The sequence below is a fragment of the Cyprinodon tularosa genome, unplaced genomic scaffold (assembly GCF_016077235.1).
Source record: "Cyprinodon tularosa strain WSP-4 unplaced genomic scaffold, ASM1607723v1 ctg11, whole genome shotgun sequence".
Classification (NCBI taxonomy): Eukaryota; Metazoa; Chordata; class Actinopteri; order Cyprinodontiformes; family Cyprinodontidae; genus Cyprinodon; species Cyprinodon tularosa.
The window spans coordinates 2,229,324-2,248,381 of NW_024037893.1; the positions used below are offsets into that span (position 1 = coordinate 2,229,324).

General features: G+C 37.4%; 1 protein-coding gene across 10 annotated transcripts in view; it reads left to right on the plus strand.

The window, feature by feature from the left end:
• The window catches only part of slc2a9l2 (solute carrier family 2 member 9, like 2), a 177,462-nt gene that overhangs the window by 40,393 nt on the left and 118,011 nt on the right, over positions 1 to 19,058 (plus strand). For all 10 annotated transcript variants that reach the window (XM_038295565.1, XM_038295606.1, XM_038295545.1 and 7 more), the window contains exons 4-6: positions 1,735 to 1,895; positions 5,132 to 5,256; positions 8,788 to 8,933. In XM_038295565.1, the coding sequence (XP_038151493.1) occupies positions 1,735 to 1,895; positions 5,132 to 5,256; positions 8,788 to 8,933 (432 nt within the window). The remainder of the gene's footprint in view (positions 1 to 1,734; positions 1,896 to 5,131; positions 5,257 to 8,787; positions 8,934 to 19,058) is intronic.

The window sequence follows — 19,058 nt, forward strand, 5'->3', positions numbered from 1 at the left end:
CAATAGAAAGAACAGAATAGAATAGAATAGAACAGAGATTTGTGTGGGACTGGTAGAAAGAAGAACACAGTAGACACCAGACTTACTGTACACAAATATCAACATATAAAACTATAAGCTGTAAAGCCAAAGATGAAAAAAGAAATTATGGATAAAGCAGTGTTAAGTTATTGATAAGTTATTGATAAATAAATAAAAAGAAAAACAGCAGCAGAACACAGTTACGCTAAGTAGTGTTGTGGCAATGCTATTTTTTGGCCCCGATACCTGGCTGTGCAATATTTGCCATACGGATAACATACTGATACCATCTGTCTTGTCAAGCTGCTGCCTACCTTTGTGAAGCAGGAAAAAGACTAACCTGCCTACCTGGAATTGGTGACAATAGTTGCATAAACTTTTGCTTCTCAACATCGTATCGGTGCCCTATTTGTTGGTACTCGCAGATACCACCATTTTAGTGCTGTATCGGGGACCTGCACGATACTGGTATTTGTATCGGTGCATCACTAGTGCTAAGCATTATTGTTGAAAAGACCACTCCCAGTTGAACAGCACAAAGTTTTTTTTAAATGACTTTACAACAATCTTTCTTGTAAATTACTTTAGCAGCTCTTTTCAATAGATCCAATTACTATTATTATTTATTTCAGATGATTAGACCATGGCAATCAACAGCAAATATTAACACAATTCATAATTTAAAATCAGGTGGATGTCATATTTAGTTTTTTTTTTAACAATGTTTCTGCTGTCAACCAAAATAATATTTTGCTCTTTGTACAATGACAATGTTTCCTATAGATGGCTTATTTGATTCTTAGGTCACTGCAACTTGTAACTTAAGTAGCCAGTATTTAGGGACTGTAATGGTCAGAGGATTGCCTCTGATACAGACCCTAGGTAAAATTGTAGATAACAAACTTCCCATCTGTGGAACAGTAAATGCTAAATAGAGGGTATTATTAAAAACAGATTTTTTTTTTTTTTTTTTTTACAAAAATCAGGATTCTAACTTAGAATAACATAGTTTAAGTTTTAGTAAACGCAAAAGTAAAACTTTAATAGTTAAGGTTAAGCCCTAAATTGTTTTATGGAAGTTCCTTTTATTACAGCGTGGATGTAGAAGGCGGAAACTTCAGTCTGTATGAACCTGTCTTTTGTTTTTAACAGATAATTTTAGCAGTTATATATTCTACATGCTGGCACAGTTTGTAGCACTGTTGCCTTAAAGCAAGATGGTTCGATTTCCGGCCTGGGGTCTTTCTCCGTGGAGTTTGCATGCTCTCCCTGTGCCTGTGTGGGTTCTCTCCAGGTACCCCGGCTTCTTCCCACAGTCAAAAAACATGACTGCTTTGTTAATTGGCTTCTCTAAATTGTCTGTAGGTGTGAGTGTGTGTCACCTGTCCAGGGTGTCACCACCTTACGCCCATAGTCCGCTGAAGATAGGCACCGGCCTCACTGTGACACTGATGAAATAAGTCGGAGAACATGGATGGATGGAGTTATATATTCTGTTATTTATTCTTTTTTGCACAAATTATTTGAATATGGCTTAAAAATGCCTAGAAAAAATACATATATACAGTTCACTTACAGCAATAATCATAACAGCTAACAGAGCTATCAGTGCTGCTGTTTTTTTTTTGTTGTCATTTTTTTTGTTTTGATTTTCTGGAATATTGATCAAACATCTGAAAAAGGCTACATCTGCACTCCTCTTGTGTTTTTCAGTACATAAAAGCTTTCTACAATAAGACCTGGATGGAAAGATATGGGGAACCTATTCTTCCAGAGACATCCACTCTTCTGTGGTCCATCACTGTGTCCATATTTGCCATCGGAGGCCTTCTTGGAACTTTATCAGTCTCTTCGATTATCAAAGTAGTAGGACGGTGAGTTGAATTAAATCCTACTGAAAAGGTAAGTGCAGTGCATTTCTGATTAGAGTTAATAAATCAGGGCATTATTTTGGTATTACTTTTTGATATGAAACACAAAATGCATCCTTGGGGCTTTCAGTGGAATTAAGATAAGTTGAAGTAACACGCTGTTTCTTAAATGGGACTTGATTAATTAAGCATCAGTAAGTGGAGGGAAACTGTTAAATTTGAATGGTTGCCAGCCATCCATGCTTGTTTAAACATTTCACACTCAGTCAACAAGGAAGGATATCAACAGCTGTTTTGGGGAATTATAAATAGCTGCTAATCAGTTTTATAAAAACTGTGAACCAATTTCCCAACAATTCCCCTTTTCCCAACAAGAGTTAAAACAATCATTTACTTAGTGAACAATTTTTGCAAGAGTGGACTTCCTGGAAAGTTCACCCCAGTGTCAGACTGTAGATTGATAGGAGAAGTAATGAAAGACAAGTTGGTGGAATGATTAATTGTATAACAGATGAGAACCCAGAGTGGATCAGAGGATTGCAGAGTAATTGCTGCATATTCCTTTTTTCAGACTTGCTTCAGATTTCAGTGCAAGAGTATTTTTTTTCCTCTCAGTATAAAGTATTTTTTTTCTATTAGTATCTTCTCATGTAATCCGAGACTTAAATCAGAGCTGATCATACATACCTCATGTGACACAAGTGCCAACAAACTTCATTTTTTTCTTCCTGACATTATACAAGACAAGTACTGCATAGCTGGGATGTTTTAGATAGCATATATCATTTTAAAGGTTTTCCTGATTAAAATATAAAAGGATTGGCCTGTTTGTCTATTCATGTACACTTTTTATAACTGCCTTTTACTGCTATTGTAGTCATCTGTGTTTTAGGGTCTATCTTGACCTGCCTTGGACAAATAGAGTGTCACAGACCGTAATTTCTATTTGAGTCTGTACTTCAATGATTCATTTGCAGACACCACTATTATATAACCAACTGGCAACATTATGCTGTCGCACAATTGAATAGACCTGCATAGGAGCAAAAAAACAGGGGAAGAGAAAAATTGAGTTACTTTTGATCTAACAGGAGGGCTATGACAACTTTTCCTGCACACTGAGATCAAGTCTCACAGCTAGTGTAATGAGTTTCTCAGGGTTTGGACAAGTGAGGTAGCTTCACATCATTTGTGTGTAGGGCTGTGAGCCCTCAACCCACCAGGGACTGACTAAGGCTAGACATCACCTACTGTGCTTTGAAAATAATTTCAATTCAAAAGAATCCATTAACCACTAATTACCAGGACATCAGTGTCAGAGCAGGGGAAGAATTCTGACACTCATTCTTTCTATTTGTGGCCATTACAACACCCTAAGCTTCACCTTGAATCTTTCTCTAGATTTCTCTTGTGTGTCGATTGAGAGCTTTAATTTTTTTTAAATATATGCTCTGTTAGACATCTTTTGCCCAGCTGGTTATCCTGAATAGGCTGACTTTCAGATGTCAGGGTGAATAATAGAAAAGGAAGACACATGCAGAGATGAAAGACAGCAATTCTACAAAAAAGTGACCAAGGAGTTCATTAAAAGTTTTCAAGTAAAGCTAAGGTTAATGTTTTTTTTAATACTCTTTTTCATAATAAAGACAGGATATGAAGACAGCATTGCACGTTATTTTTTTTTTCTAACTATGATTTCATGTTAGTGAGGTTTGAGATGGTTTGCTTTTCTCTCGCAACAGTTAAAATGAGCAACTGCTCCTTTGAACCCTGACATTGGGGGATTTTAGGTCAGAACATTTTTCTCTTTAGTCTAAATAGCTTAGTTTCATCATAAAGTGTGTGTATCAAATATTATATATTCAAGAATGGTAATGTATATAAAACATTTTTTGAAAGTAGGTTTACCTGGATGCAAATAAGTTCATACATATACATGAAGCTTGTTTCATTTTGTTGACATTCAGAGGCATTTTTAAAGGGCATTTTGAAGAAAACCAATTTCCCAAGTTTTTTGTAATTGAATATTTTATGAAACAAGTTATAAATCATATATGAAAAATCCTCTTGGTTAAATCTTGAATCCATATATTTTCAATATGATGGAGTTTTGTGCATCCATGTGGTAGCAAACTAGAGATTGAGCCTGAACTAATAGATACCCTTATAAGATTTATAGAGCGATGAATCAGATTAAAAGAGTAATCTTTTGTTTTATTATCAGCATTTTAATTTTTTCAAATCCTACATATGGTTTGAAGCATACAAAGTGCTGTAAAACACCAAGGAATGAGAAAATATTTACTGTCAAATCTTTTGTATAAAAAAACAATTCTACACATATCTGACTCTTTAATTTTTACTGTTTTTGCTATCGTGTTTAATTTATCTGATTTGATTTACCGTTGTTTAAAAATACGACCCTTCTCAGTAGTGTGAAAAATATTAACTTTGTTTCCATGTTTGCTTACATAAAAAGGATAATAATATGGTTTGCTTCAGTGGATTTATTTCAAGTTTACTCAGAAAGATATTACACCTCAAAGCGCTTAAAGGAGTCACCTGCTTTGATATATTTAAAGTCTCTTGGGATTTCCAAAGGGACATTTCATGTTGTTTTTGGTGTGTGAAAGGTAAAAATATGAGAGTCAGGCTACGTTTGTCCTGGAGCACAGGCGAATTGAAATTAGCTCTGAAAAGCCTCCCTGAAGGTTTAACAGTTTGTTGGCCCTTTCAGTGTGGAGCTAGCTCTATATTTTAGGTGAAAGCTCTTAGATAGAGGTCCCATGCCTGAGGTAATGCCAAAATTTTTTCCCTGGGTTGAAGGGGCAGGGTTGTGCTCAGCAAGATATCCTGCAGTGTTTTGGGCAAAGGAAAAAGGTGAAATATAGTAGATGTTTGTCTGTACTTAAAACTTATATAACTGCATTTGAGTGTTTTCACCTAAGGGGCTTTATTTTGTGGTTATACATCCTTTCCATCCACTTTGTCCTTTTAAAGCCAGAAAAAAATGCAGTCTTTCTTTTTTCTTAGTACAAAGTGTCTGAAGTCTCCACACTTCTGTATGTTTTACTTCTAAGTGCCTTGTGGAAATGTTCTGACAAAAGTGAGATGTGCTTGCTGTGCACTTTTTAATCTTAATTAAAGCTTCAGCAAATGTCTTGCTATCATGTCTATACCTAATGTTCTCTTTTATTTCTCTTATAGTGTCATGTCTTTATTGTTTTTCTGTCTTACAGAAAGGGAACCTTGCTGCTGAATAACTGCTTTTCACTGATAGCTGCTTTATTACTTTCACTGGGCGAGATATCAAAATCTTTCGAGATGCTCATCATTGGCCGGATCATTATGGGGGTAAACTCAGGTCAGTGTGCAACTGAATGACACATTTTTTTCATTCAACTAAGAGCCTGATCTTCACAACGGTTCCATGTCTTAAACCAGACGAGCGTACAGTACATGCAGAGCAGACCTTCAAAGAAGGCGCAAACTGATTTCCGATAGCAGAGAGTGTGGAAACCTTTTTCTGCATGCGTGTCTTCATCAATATGCAGATCATATTCTTATGACCAAAACGCACAAACTCATGGGTAGAGGATATGCAAATGTAAACATTTACCACAGGCAAAGCAATTATTTCAAATTGGAAACTGAACTGCATCAGCAATTGTTGCGTCTTTTTTAGTACTTCTAAAAGTCAGGTACAAAAAAACTGATTTGCATAAATATCTGCTGTCATTGTTGCCACCAAGGAGTCATTGGTACAATACCAGGGGTTGGAGAGAGATTCTGTGTGCATGTAAACATATTTGGACCTTCGTAAATATCAATACTAAAGGAACATTAAAAAGGAAAGTTATGCAGCAAGACGGAAGATCTTAATACAATCAAACCAAATCACAAAAAATGATTAGACTTAATCCTTTTTTCGGACTTAATTGTTGCATGGTTATTAAAAAAGGAAGAATATTAAAAGAGTCTTTCAAGAGACGTGGGGTGGGGCATTGAAAGGCCCAAAAAAAAAGTCGCCACCTGAATTTAACTAAGCAAAGAGGTAAGCAGTAATTATCCTATTGGATAATTACTGCATGGGAGATTATCTTTCAGCTGGCAACAAGTTATTTAAGCCCAAGTGGTCCAATGACTTGCTTCTCATTTCCTAAACAACCATGTCGAAAGACGCATCCCGTGGTCGAGGGAAATGATGTTAGGCTGTTTGAGAAGGGTCTAATCATTGGCATGCATCAAGCAGAGAAAACATCTAAAGAGATTGCAGAAACTACTAAAATCGGGTTAGGAACTGGCCAACGTATTATTAAAAACTGGAAGGATAGTGGGGACCTATCATCTTCAAGGAAGAAATGTGGCTGGAAAAAAATCCTGAATGATCGTAATCGGCGATCACTTAAACGTGTGGTGAGATTCCAGGGATTGGGACTGAACAGCTGTGTAGCTGTAAGAAAACCACTAATCAGTGAGGCTAACCGGAAAAAAAGGCTTCAATTAGCTAGGGAGCATAAAGATTGGACTGTGGAGCAATGGAAGAAGGTCATGTGATCTGATGAGTCCAGATTTACCCTGTTCCAGAGTGATGGGCAAATCAGGGTAAGAAGAGAGGCAGGTAAAGTGATGCACCCACCAAGCCTAGTGCCTACTGTACAAGCCTGTGGGGGCGGTGTTACAGTATGATCTGGGGTTGCTGCAGTTGGTCAGGTCTAGGTTCAGCAACAGTATGTGCTCAAAGAATGAGGTCAACTGACTACCTGAATATATTGAATGACCAGGTTATTCCATCAATGGACTTTTTCTTCCCTGATGGCACAGGCATATTCCAAGATGACAATTCCAAGATTCATCGGGCTCAAATTGTGAAAGACTGGTTCAGGGAGCATGACACATCATTTTCACACATGGATTGGCCACCACAGAGTCCAGACCTCAACCCCATGAGAATCTTTGGAATGTGCTAGAGAGGGCTTTTTTCGCAGCGGTCAGACTCTACAATCATCAATGCAAGTTCTTGGTGAAAAATTAATGCAACACTGGATCGAAATAAATCTTTTGACATTGCAGAAGCTTATCGAAACAATGGCACAGCGAATGAGTGCCGTAATCAAACCTAAAGGCGGTCCAACAAAGTATTAGAGTGATTGACCTTTTTTTTTGGTGCCGACTTTTCTTTTGGCCAGGCAGTGTATTATTTATCATTACCATTACTATACTGTTAATTTGTTATCATTATGATCTGCATCTCTGTGGCTTTCAGCTTCATCTCTTGGTCACGACCACTCTCAAAAGACCTGTTGAACAGGCAGTTTGCACCTTTTTTATGGGCGGAACCAAATTAGTTTGTATCAAGTAACTTTCACAGCAATCTTTGTAGATCACCAGCAACACGCCCCCCTATTGCACATACTAAAACGAAATTGTAGGTGCAATTTAACCCATCTTATTAGGAATCAATGAAGATCTGGTCCTTTGTGTACAACTCCAACTATTTTGTTAAAAAACAGGTGTAAAAAATGAAAACCATTAGACACAACCCAAGATGTGAGCCTGAGTCGCCCAGCAGCTGAACAACTTTAAGCAACCAAGAGACTGAACACTTCTAAAGAGAAATTATTTTTTTAACATTTACTAAATGTTTCAACCTAAAATAGGTTCCAGGTTCATACTTGGGTAATTTCTAATACTAAGGCTGCTTTTTTTAAATGCATAACTTGTGTAATAAATAACATTAAAAAAATCAAGTTATAATACATGAAGTAAAAACGTATTTGAAGCAGCTTTATTTAGAGCCAAAAGAAAAAAAATTGGCAGATGTGGAAAATATTTTACCTATCAAATATGAATTCAGCAGAGATCAGACAGCAGCGTTGCTCTAATTGCCTTCTGTTCGGAGAGCTTCCTCCAAACCCCAGAGGAAGATCGTAACAACAGACCTCAATCAGAGATGACTTCACCGCACTCTTGGCAGCAACCACCCCTTACATATTCAAACCAACAGTGAGATAGAAACTTTACTCAGATCCTTTAATTGAGGGAAAAGTTTTAAACAAAAAAATAAAAAAGCAAAAACTGCATATTCTGTATTCAAGTTGGCAGTCAGGAAGGACTTGTAACTAAAACTGAAGAAAACTAAACCAAAGAGTTGATTTAGTTTTGTTTATTGCCCCAATAAAAGCTCTCTAAGTATCGATTTTCTCAGTGTCACTGATTTTTCCATGTTTCAGCTGATAAATATTATTAGCGCAATGTACATTTTAAGACATCTTTGTCTCTCAGGAAAAAAAAAAATCCTCTGAAATCAGCCAAAAATAAAATCAGAGATCAAACAGTACAAAATTATGAAATGACCCTCCGACCAATTCCTCAGATGGTATCAGACAATGTGGACCCAGACAAAAAAACAACAACAAAAAAAACAGGATAAAGGGACTCAGACCAAACAGCATTCACCCTATTTGGCTAACAACCATTTGGCTCAAACCAAACTGATTAGGACTAAACTGAATAAGATCACATGCTCAAACAAAAGAGACCAAGATGCATCCCATCAACACTCCTTAGATAAAACATCTGATCCTTTTTTGCCCTAATGCCCTTTGGCCCGAGACCAAACAGATATAAACCAATCAAGCCTAGAAAAAAATGACACCATGCAAAACACCATCAGACCAAAAGACCCCAATAGAAACTAATTTAGACAACAGCAAACAGATTTGGAGAAATCAACCTGGGTAAAAAAATGCCAACAATTGAACTCAGAGAGAAATACCTAACTGCTGGTGCATATACAGCTTTAGATTCCACCAATTTTATAATCACCATTATGTTGTTACCACTTCTATCCACTAGAATGTACAGTGATATTGTATTTGACACTTTTTTCCAGGTATATCTCTGAGTGCCCTTCCCATGTACCTGGGAGAAATATCCCCGAAACACATCAGAGGTTCCATTGGCCAGTTCAACTCCATCCTGATCTGCTTGGGAGTTTTCACAGGACAGGTGCTGGGCCTACCCGAGCTCCTGGGTCAGGTCAGTGTGCAGATATATGTCTCCATATGTAATCAGTAGGTTTCAGAATTCTGCAGTGATTATTTGCTGCTTTATTCAGTTGACAAATTAAAGAAAAGCCTGAGAACTCACGCAACCTTGAAGTAGCACAATAGCAAGTATGGTAGTAACTTGTCCTGTTTCACTGATAGCTCAAGTAGCTGATGTATTCTCCAGAACCATGTGAACAGGCACCTTTTTATATGGTCTGTGTTAGTAACATGCTAAGTATGCAGAGTGGACAGTGTTAACATTTAAACAACAGATCAGCTGGATTACGGCTGGAAAGCAACATATTTAATCTTGTCAATACACAAACTAGAACATGGGACTTTGTTGAATGTGCTTAATAATCGGTATGCCTGTCTGTGCATTAATTAGCATGCGGCTGCTGGTGTTTATTCTCTCACTCCATTATATTAAGTTCTTCAAAAATGAATAATCAAATAAACCTTAATTGGTCTGACAGACATAGGATTTTTTTCCCACAGTGATGACCCCTTGCACAGGTGAAAGATTTTTATTTCCTTTATTTTTCATTTCCTGCTGGCATAACACAAACTAAATAAGGAAAATTCTTGGAAAAACCTTTAATCATCGACACCTCCACTCTACAGTTTGTGAGACATGGAGGGGAGTGTCTTTTTAACTATTTCTGCTGCATTCTTGAATGACTGGGAGAGAAATTGAAGGAGTTTGAAGTATTTTGAATGTTTTAAGTAGACCATAATACTGATATAATGGATTCTGAAAAAGTGATGAATTATGAAATATAGAATAATATTTGGACTAGGGACTTTTCAATAAAAATTCCACACTGCTACTCATCTGGGTATATGCCAAATCCTTTAGATCCTCCAGTTTTAATATATATTGCATGATACATGGCTGAGCAGTAAATACCTGTCACCTTGGGCCCTAAAACAAAAATACTGGCAACATCTCTGCTCCCTAAAAAGTAATGTAATAGAAAGAAAACATTTACCATAACATCTCAGTATAGTCTAACATAGCTCCCATTTAACTCTAACAAATAGAAAATATAATAAATTCTTACAAGTTACGTTTAGATCATTAGTTGATGGATAGCTGCAAGGTGGACTGAATCTGGACTTGAAGCAGGTCTCTGCTGGACATCACACATCTTTAGAATCTTATGCCCCATGTTGCACAAAAGCTGTTCAGTGGCAAAAGTAAAAAAGATTTTTACATTAAACTGTCATATGTATCTGCCCTGCAAAGATCAGCTATGTTTCCAGCAGATATTTGATCATAACACACTACTCTGAGCAAAGGATGCTGTCATGCAATTAGATACAGTGGAAGTTTTAATACTTGACCAAATAAGCTTTGGTCTGTCAGATGTTGCCCTGTGAATATTTGTCAAATAGGGCAGTGGGATTTGGACAGTAGGTTGAGTAAACAGAGTAGTGGCATTCTCAAACTGTAAACTCTGCAGACTTCTGATGACTTTTGTGACAACTTCGCTTTAGTTATAAAAGCCTTTATTTACAGAAACGATTTAACTACCACTGACAATCAAATCCCAGTTGATAAAACTTTAACTTAGCTGGTGAAATTTAAATAAAAATGTTCTGAGCAATATTTATATGATTAAAGAAAAATATTGAACTATGTATCATATAGAAAAAAATACTTATAAAATTGACTAATAACCATAACTAATAAAATAATGAAATTATATTAAAGTTCATTGTGGTTGTTTGTGTTTGAGAACCAAAAGGTCTGTAGTAGTTCTGGGTGTTTCTGCTTGGCTTGTTAACTCAGCAGGCTGAGGGTTGTAGCTGGTGGAAGGAGAAAACCACTTCACTCAGTGATCATAGAGTCCTTCTCTATGGATCTTTGGTCAGATTCTTTCCTGTAGGAGAAAGAATTATTGCAGACAGCTTGTCTTTGTGACTGCTGGGCTGAATTTCCCTATAATATCACGGAGATGCATCTGGTGATACTCCTTCTCTGGACATGTAATGAAAAGGGGTCCTCTTCAATAAGTTCAAATGCAGTGCTTTATCAGTCTGCCATTTTGAGTCCCTACATATTTTATTCACCATTATTTCTTGGCTAATGACAGCATAGCAGAAAAGATATACAGGAATTTGTGATAAGACATTTTGGGAAGGGGAATGCTTGACTAGGAAATCTCAAACAGTTTGCCTAACTCTTTTTGGGCCTTAACTCAGTGATTCACTGAAGATCCTCACTGTAGTGGTCAGTCTACAATACAGTAAAAGAAGGTGATGATCTTGGGCTGCGGTGCTGTTAGATCAAATTGCTTTGGACAGCTAAGTTCCCTAATTAAAGGTAAATGGACTGAATACCTATGGGGCTTCTCTATTCATATAAACCACTCATAGCAATTTACACAACAGGCATATTCACCTAATCACATATTGCAGGGTGACAAAACATCAAATAAAGGTCAAGGAAATCCCCATATGAAAAAAAATGCATTTTCTATTTATCCAGTTTATTCTCCTCTGAAAAAGAAATAGGTTTGATCTTATAAGACTATTTAAGTAATTAAGAGAAAATCAAAAGACATCTCTGAGGGAAAAATACAGTTTTACATCATTATGAATTTATGAGGCCACTAGTTGTATTATCAGAATTTGGGTAACGACACTAAATAGAGCTTAAGGCCTGAGATTGGTCTTGGATGTCAAGGTTAAATGTTTTTAATCTGAACACCAAACATAATGTGAGTCACTGTGATGCTGAGCCAGTGATCTATTCAGCTGGAAAACCACCTTTAACTGTTTGCATTACAATGGCTTTGCTTTCTTCCCTCATATTCTATAATGAACAAAGGTGGGAAAGGTAGAGCAGTCATAAAATGTTTAGTGTAAGAGAGGTTTTCCCACAATGCCAGAGAAGTAGACATTATGTATTTCCACTCTCCTCACACATGTAAGTATTTTTATCATCAGGATTAATTATTCATCAGCAGAAGAAAGTCATTAAAAATGCACCTCAAATCAGACATGACCATAAATTGTATAACGCAGTTCCCTTTATCTGATATTGTCAGGCTGGCTGGAGGTTTTTGAGGACCCAAATGCAGAGATGAGGATGCAGAGATGAGTTTGCAGATTTAACGAGTTTCTACAGGCAACTGAGGCCAAAAAAACAAACAAAAAATAAATAAAAATAAAAATCTAGGAGATGTTAAAGATCTATGTCTGCACCTTGAAGCTTTCTCTCTATGGTTATTTTTCCTGAAAAAAGATCACTCGGACAAACTCTTTCAATAACGCTTCATAATGTATATATAATGTATAATATGACAACATATTTTGATAGAAATTGTAATCTTACTCAGATGAGCGAAGTTGCTTAGAGTTACAGAAGGCAGCACTACCACCCGGGGTCACTTCACGGAAAGTGGCCCTTACAAACAGGTAGAGAAGCATTTTATACTTCAGTATGCCACATCATCACATCATACACGTTTGCAGATGAGGAGACATCCATGACTCCAGCCTTATCAAATTATGACACTTTGTTCTCAGCTGAAGGACACCACTCTCATTCCATTCCCAAATATTTGTCACGTACAGAATGAAGATTATAACTGTGTATCCGGACAGAGGAGCTGTATTAATTAGATAATCTACTGGGGAAACATCAGTTCTGACCTGCAACAGGCAGCTAATATTAAGGTGTAATAAACTTCAAACATCATCAATGATAATTATCCTAACAGGGAACAGAAGGGAAAACAAACACGAGGAGCCAGGAAACGACAGAGCAACCAAACTACAACCACAAGAAACCAGCACTGAGTTACTGCAGAGGGTGTGTATATATGGGAAACAGAACAAAGGATGGGCTAATGACCTGAGGTGTGAGTGGAATTAACAAGAATAAAGCCAAGGGGAAAGGAACAACAGAGAGTAGCTCAAAAAATCAACAGCTAGAAACAACTACAAAGACACAAAAGCTACAAAGAAAATTACCCAAAACAGAGGAAAGAACCCTGACAGATATAGTACTGCTCAGCATTTAACTTTATTGTTTTAGCAGACAACACCAGCAGCACTATAATGTGTTTAAATACTGTGCATGGTGATGTATCAGTTATTTGATAATGGTACGGAAAACCCTGTGAGGTTATTTTAATCTAATGCAGAACTTGCAGAACACTATGTTGGATGAAGTATATGATACAAAGGATTTATAATCAGATCGTTCTGTTTTAAAAGTGCTTTGTACAAAAAAAAGCAACGTTTTTAATGTAAAAAATGTATGTCTGATATTTATTTGATTACTTTTGATTTAAATTGAACTTTGGGTTTTGAAAATTGTTAATGAGAATCATGAGCAGCATATGTAGGAATGACATTTATATATAAATTACTTTGCTGCTGACATCAACTTTTGACAAAGGCATCATATGTAATAAGTTGCTTTATGAGGCCACCCATCAGCCTTCATTGTCCATGCTCTCCTGTCAGCCTGCTTCCCTCCTCATCTTCCTTGAGACATTAATGTAAGAGTTGGCCACAAAGGTTTAAATGCCAAGGTCTTTTTAACTGATGAGGTCTCACGGCTCCGTTCTGAATTTTTCATCTCCACGGCCTCACAGCAGATCGTTGCAGTTTGACTTGACATTCAAGCCTGAGTTGCCCCTGCAGAGAAAGAGAGAAAGGGAAATTTCATCTCTGCTCTCACTTAAGTATTTTTCTTCACTTTCCCTGTCTGGCTGCCCAAACTGCCCATCAGCCATCTGTATGAGAAAAAAAAAAGAAAAGAAAACTTTTACCCTTCACAGTTCGTGTCTAAGTCTATCTGTCTGTCCTATTTCTTTTAGATAACACCAGGAATTCTCAGTCACACCTTGTTAACCCAGAGGAAGTGTTACCCACTCTGTCACTTCACACCTTATTGGCTGTTGTAACAAAACATTGGGTACGGGTGGTGTTGATTTAGCCTGCCACTGAAAGATTGTCATGACAGGGATCCATCATAGCTCAAATATTTGTGTGCTGCATTCTTAGTTTATCTTTTCAGGTTGGAAACAGACATACGCCTAAGGCATACAAGCTTTGAAAGTCAATCTGTCATGTCATGCGAACATAGGGCTAATAATATCAACAGATTTCCCTTTGGCATATTATGTAGTCTTTAGATCACGAATTCATTTTGGCACTGAAATAAAAAAAACAACAAATTGTGTTATATGTGCTCTGAAAATAATTAACTGTATTTATAGCCTGCAATCATATCTGTTTACATTTCTCGATGTTTATTTTTATATCAGGATTATAATTTTGAAAAAATTGAAGAGTTTGGAATGCTTTCCAATTTGCAATTCTCCTGATACTTAATATAAAGTTAAACTAAAAAGATAACTGAATGACAGATATACTAAATAGGGATGGTTATACTAAAGTACTGAGGAAAGTTACGGTGCTTAAAATCAAACCTTTGGAACAGTTTTGACTGTACCATAGCCTTGAATCTGGAGCAGATCCTACAGATAAGTCCATACCCTGGAAAAGAACTGCAATCTGACAAATTCCCTGTTTCAGCATGGTTTCTGGCCCTGGAGCAGTTTGCTTGAAGTGTAGATGCATATTGGGCAAAGGTACCAACAGCAGCAGGATAAGATTAATGTAAGAGCAGCACATTTAGGTAGGGTAATAAAAGACTTGCAGGCGTGGATCTGAATTTAAACATGAAAGTAAAAGCAACAACCATTTAAGACAGACTACACCCTGCTTTTTTTCTTTTTGATCAGTGCAAAATTGGAACTATACTGGTCCCAGACAATCTGTTTTAACTTCTTGAAGCTGTGTGGCCTAGTTTAAAAATCCTTGTGTGAAAGCAAACCAGGACAAATAAAAAAGTGAATTGTCTGTCTTTCACTGATATCTTTTGTGGGGTTCTGAATTGGAATTCTACTTGCTCGGTTGTCTCCAAGGTGGCACCACACACAGTAGGATATCGACCCAAGACAATCCAGCAGCATTTAGGATTAATCCATCCATCCATCCATCCATCCATCCATCCATCCATCCATCCATCCATCCATCCATCCATCCATCCATCCATCCATCCATCCATCCATCCATCCATCCATCCATCCATCCATCCATCCATCCATCTTCTTCTGCTTATCTGTCAGGGTCACAGTGGGGCTGTTGCCTTATTCCAGCAATCTAATGGGGAAAGGCGGGGTAAACCCTGGACACCCTCATATGGTCACCAGTCTGTCATGATGTTGAATTTCAGTCCCAATTAGTTTCCATTCCACCACACACGGTGGAATGGAGCCGGGAATTGGATCTGGGATATATACTTCTCAGAAGGGAAATCAGCATAATGGTCTTTATAGTGAATCCATTCTAAACATAGTACGTCTGAAGAGAAAGCTGGGTGTTTGAACTGTGGTTTTTATAAGGAACACTTAACTTATCATCTTAAAAATGTAAAATATCACAGATTTCTGTTAGCATAATATATCATCCAATAGAATGTGGTGAAGCAAAATATTACTTGCCCATTCTGCCAGTTCTGTTAGCTCTACGTCTGCCGAAGACACAGACGTCCATCCCAATTAACACTGGGATGTAACTCAATGGTGAAATAAATTATTCTTATTTCTTGTTTAAACCGTTGCGTATATTAGCTGCAATATAAAAATCAAGATGCTATGACCGAAAAATGTTTTAAAAAGTTTAAAAAAGTAAAAGTTTTTAAATTTTGGGATAATATCGTCTGATAAAGGCTACATTTATATACATCTTTAAGCCAGAATGATTTGACATTTAAATATGATTCACTACGACTTTAACATCCTAGACTATTCTTTTAATATTTTCTGATTGTTGACTTTTTTGCTTATTCATCCAGCAGTATTGTCCATTTCTTATACACCAGACAACTGCATAGTCATTCCAGTATTTCACCACAAGACAGAAGTCTGTCTGTCTTTTACTGAAAGTCTGAGGTGTACAGAGTTAAAGGGAATAGGGAGAGAACAGTCCCCTATAGTATCCATGTGCTGCTGTGTACTTGCTTAGACACTTGACCCTTCAGCCTCACAAACTGAGGTCTTTTTGTCCACCAGTCTTTGATCAAGGTAATTATTAAGACCTTAACTGAGTCTTGTGAAGTTCCTGGGTTAGGATACATTTTAAAGGGTGCTGTACAATTTCAAAGAGCTGCTCTGCACAGGCCTTCAGGGATATAGGGCTGACATCAGCTGAGCCTGTTACTTTATTCATATTTAGTCTCTTCAGTTACCTCTTTACTTGAATTTTAAAAAAGTTGGACCCCTGGCATGGAGTTGAAACTTAGAAAACAAAAGGGGTCCTATAGCCCTAAATGATTCTATATATGTTTGACAACATGATCTTAGTATACACCCAAAAATGCCTATTCTAGCTTTATTAAATCAAATATTTCATTATTGAGTTGGATTTCTTTAATAGCAATAAATAACAGCAACCAGTGATGCTTGAAGCTTTTAAACCAATCACTGACGTTCTACAGATCACTCACATTGAGGAAATAAGTTGTAGATTCAAGCTTGCTCAAACTCCAGACAAAATTGCCAGTCAGTCATGGGCAGCAGTGTTGCCAATTTAACCATTTTGTCACTATATGTAGCAACTCTTCAGCCCCCTCCAATTATTTGTTTTCAAAAAAGCAACAAGCGAAATAATCTAGCGACTTTTTTCTGTATCTTCAGAGAATTTAACCACAAAATTTGCAAGCTCTGATCTCTTTGAGTTTACTTTCTTTAGCTAGCAGCGAGTGCTGCTCTACAGTAAGCCACTCCCAATTTTAAAGCACCTGACAGTGGGCCAGTCTGGTTGGACATTTAATTACCAAATCTGGTCGCTGCTGACAATTAAGCAAGTTTCACCTGCTCTGCCCCTGCTCTAACATGAACAAAATCAATTTTGACTGCAATTTGCATCTGTTATCGTGAGCAAGACTTACTGTTTAGGTGTAAACGGCACAGTCACAAATGCCGGAACTATGAAGTTTCATTCAAAATCGAAGTAGTAACACCATTTTGAAGGTGAAGGTAGGCAGTCAGTGGAACGCTTGTATTGCATAAAGGGCCTTGAAGATTAAGATGTTTTTATTACAACAAGTTTGTGGTCAAGGCACAACTTGCTTGGATTTAAGCAAATATTACAAGAACAATCCATTCATTCATTCATCCATCAGATGGCTGAACCCCTTATAAATTGATCCACCATTACTATATCTCTGATCCACCTAGGATAATATTATTAAACCCATGACCATTGTAAACTGTAAGTCATAAGACTGGATTGCAAAACAATTGTTGACAAAGGACAAAACAAAGACAGTAGCATAAGCACAATCTGTTGTGGACAGAACAAAGAAATAATATCTTCGTCCACTGATGTTAGAAATATCAGCAGATGTGTCATATGATGCAGATAATAACATGCTGAGGATGGAATGCAGCAGCTTTTCTTGGATTTAATGCATTTGGATGACACACATTAGGACATGAGGGCAGTCCAAGAGGAAATCTTTGTACATGAGGACTCTACGTGCCATGTTCCCAGTGGTTGATCTAGAACATTTTACATGTGGGTCAAAGGGGACGAAAAATGTCTAGGCATTGCAGTAATGCTTGTTGATTGTGTTTGAACATTGTGTTTGTTTGTGTCAATGTCTTTGCTGGGAGACAAAGATTAATTTTAGGTGTAGGCTAACTAAGAGAAAAGAAATGCTTCACAAAATATATAAAAAACACAGAACAGTGTTGTTTTTGTCAACGAGAACGATGACGAAAATATATCATTGACACTCCTTTTTTCATGAAGATAACAAAAACTGACGAGCTAAACATGGATCTCTAATGACGAAAACATGACGACTCGGGTGTGAGTTTTCGTTAAAGAGATGAGTGAATAAAACATTTTATAAAAATGTTTAAAATGCATCATTTAGCTGTAATCTGTTATACAAGCTAAGTTTTATCAGCCATGCGGCTGCGTCTTGTTTTGTCATGCGGCCCACCTGGCGTACTGCGATGCACATTCTGCATGAACATAGATGGACCATTGCAGCAGTGGCATGGGTGAAAATAAGGCGGAATGGTTGGGTGCTGCATGCTAAACTCAGATTCAATTCAGAGTCTGCGCTTTAGACTCCACAGTGATGGTTCCCTCTCGCAGTATGGCTAAATCTACTTTGAACCCTGATTAGTGGTAACCAAGGGGCAAACTGAAGAAATAAAGCCAAAATTGCCAAAGTAGAAAGAAGAAGGCTTTTGTTCTTTGCTTTTTTGGAGTACTGAAAACTTTATTCATCGGTGTGTAATGCATAACTCATAGCAGATCCGTGTTTGCTTTGGGATGGAAACCTTGCATTGTTATGATCTTGGCAATTATCACTAGCTTAACTCCATTCACCTGTCTAACTCTGCCCAGTTTCTAATCCCTGCTCATCTGATCCACCTGCTCCTGCCTCTATTTAGTGTGCTCTCATCCAGTTATCAAGCAAGATTGTTTTTGTTCTCTCTAGCCAGTGGTGACTGTTTTAGAGTTCCTTGGTGTTTCTGATTACCCTATCCTGACCTGTTCTGCCTGTCAACCACTGAGCCTGCCTGTTCCCATCTGAACGGTTTGCCTGACCTGGCCTCTGACACTGGCGGATGCCGCATCTTGTTGGCAGCCCACTGGCTGGATCCTACCTTGTTCTCTGGGCACGTATTGAGCTGTTAAACCAGGTTAGTGACTCACATGGAGAATCATCCTCCACCAGATTAACATGGTAAATAACCTGTGTTTCTCTCCTGCAGAGTTTCCTGTGATAAACGCCCTTGCTGCTGCTACTCTGATCCGCTGGTTTTAAATAAAAAAATGTTGAATAATCCCGCTGTCTGTCTTGCCTTGAATACTGCTTCCTCTGTTCTGAATTGTAACAATGACAAAATGAACATTTTCAATTCAAAAACATGTTTTTCTAAGTCAGTGAATATAAAAACATGAGCAAAGCAGCTCACATAAAAATGGTAAATTGTCTGTGCTTGCTTTTTCAAGTCCGAGGATTTGACCTAAGCGCTTTCCACTAAATTCAGTCATTCCCTCA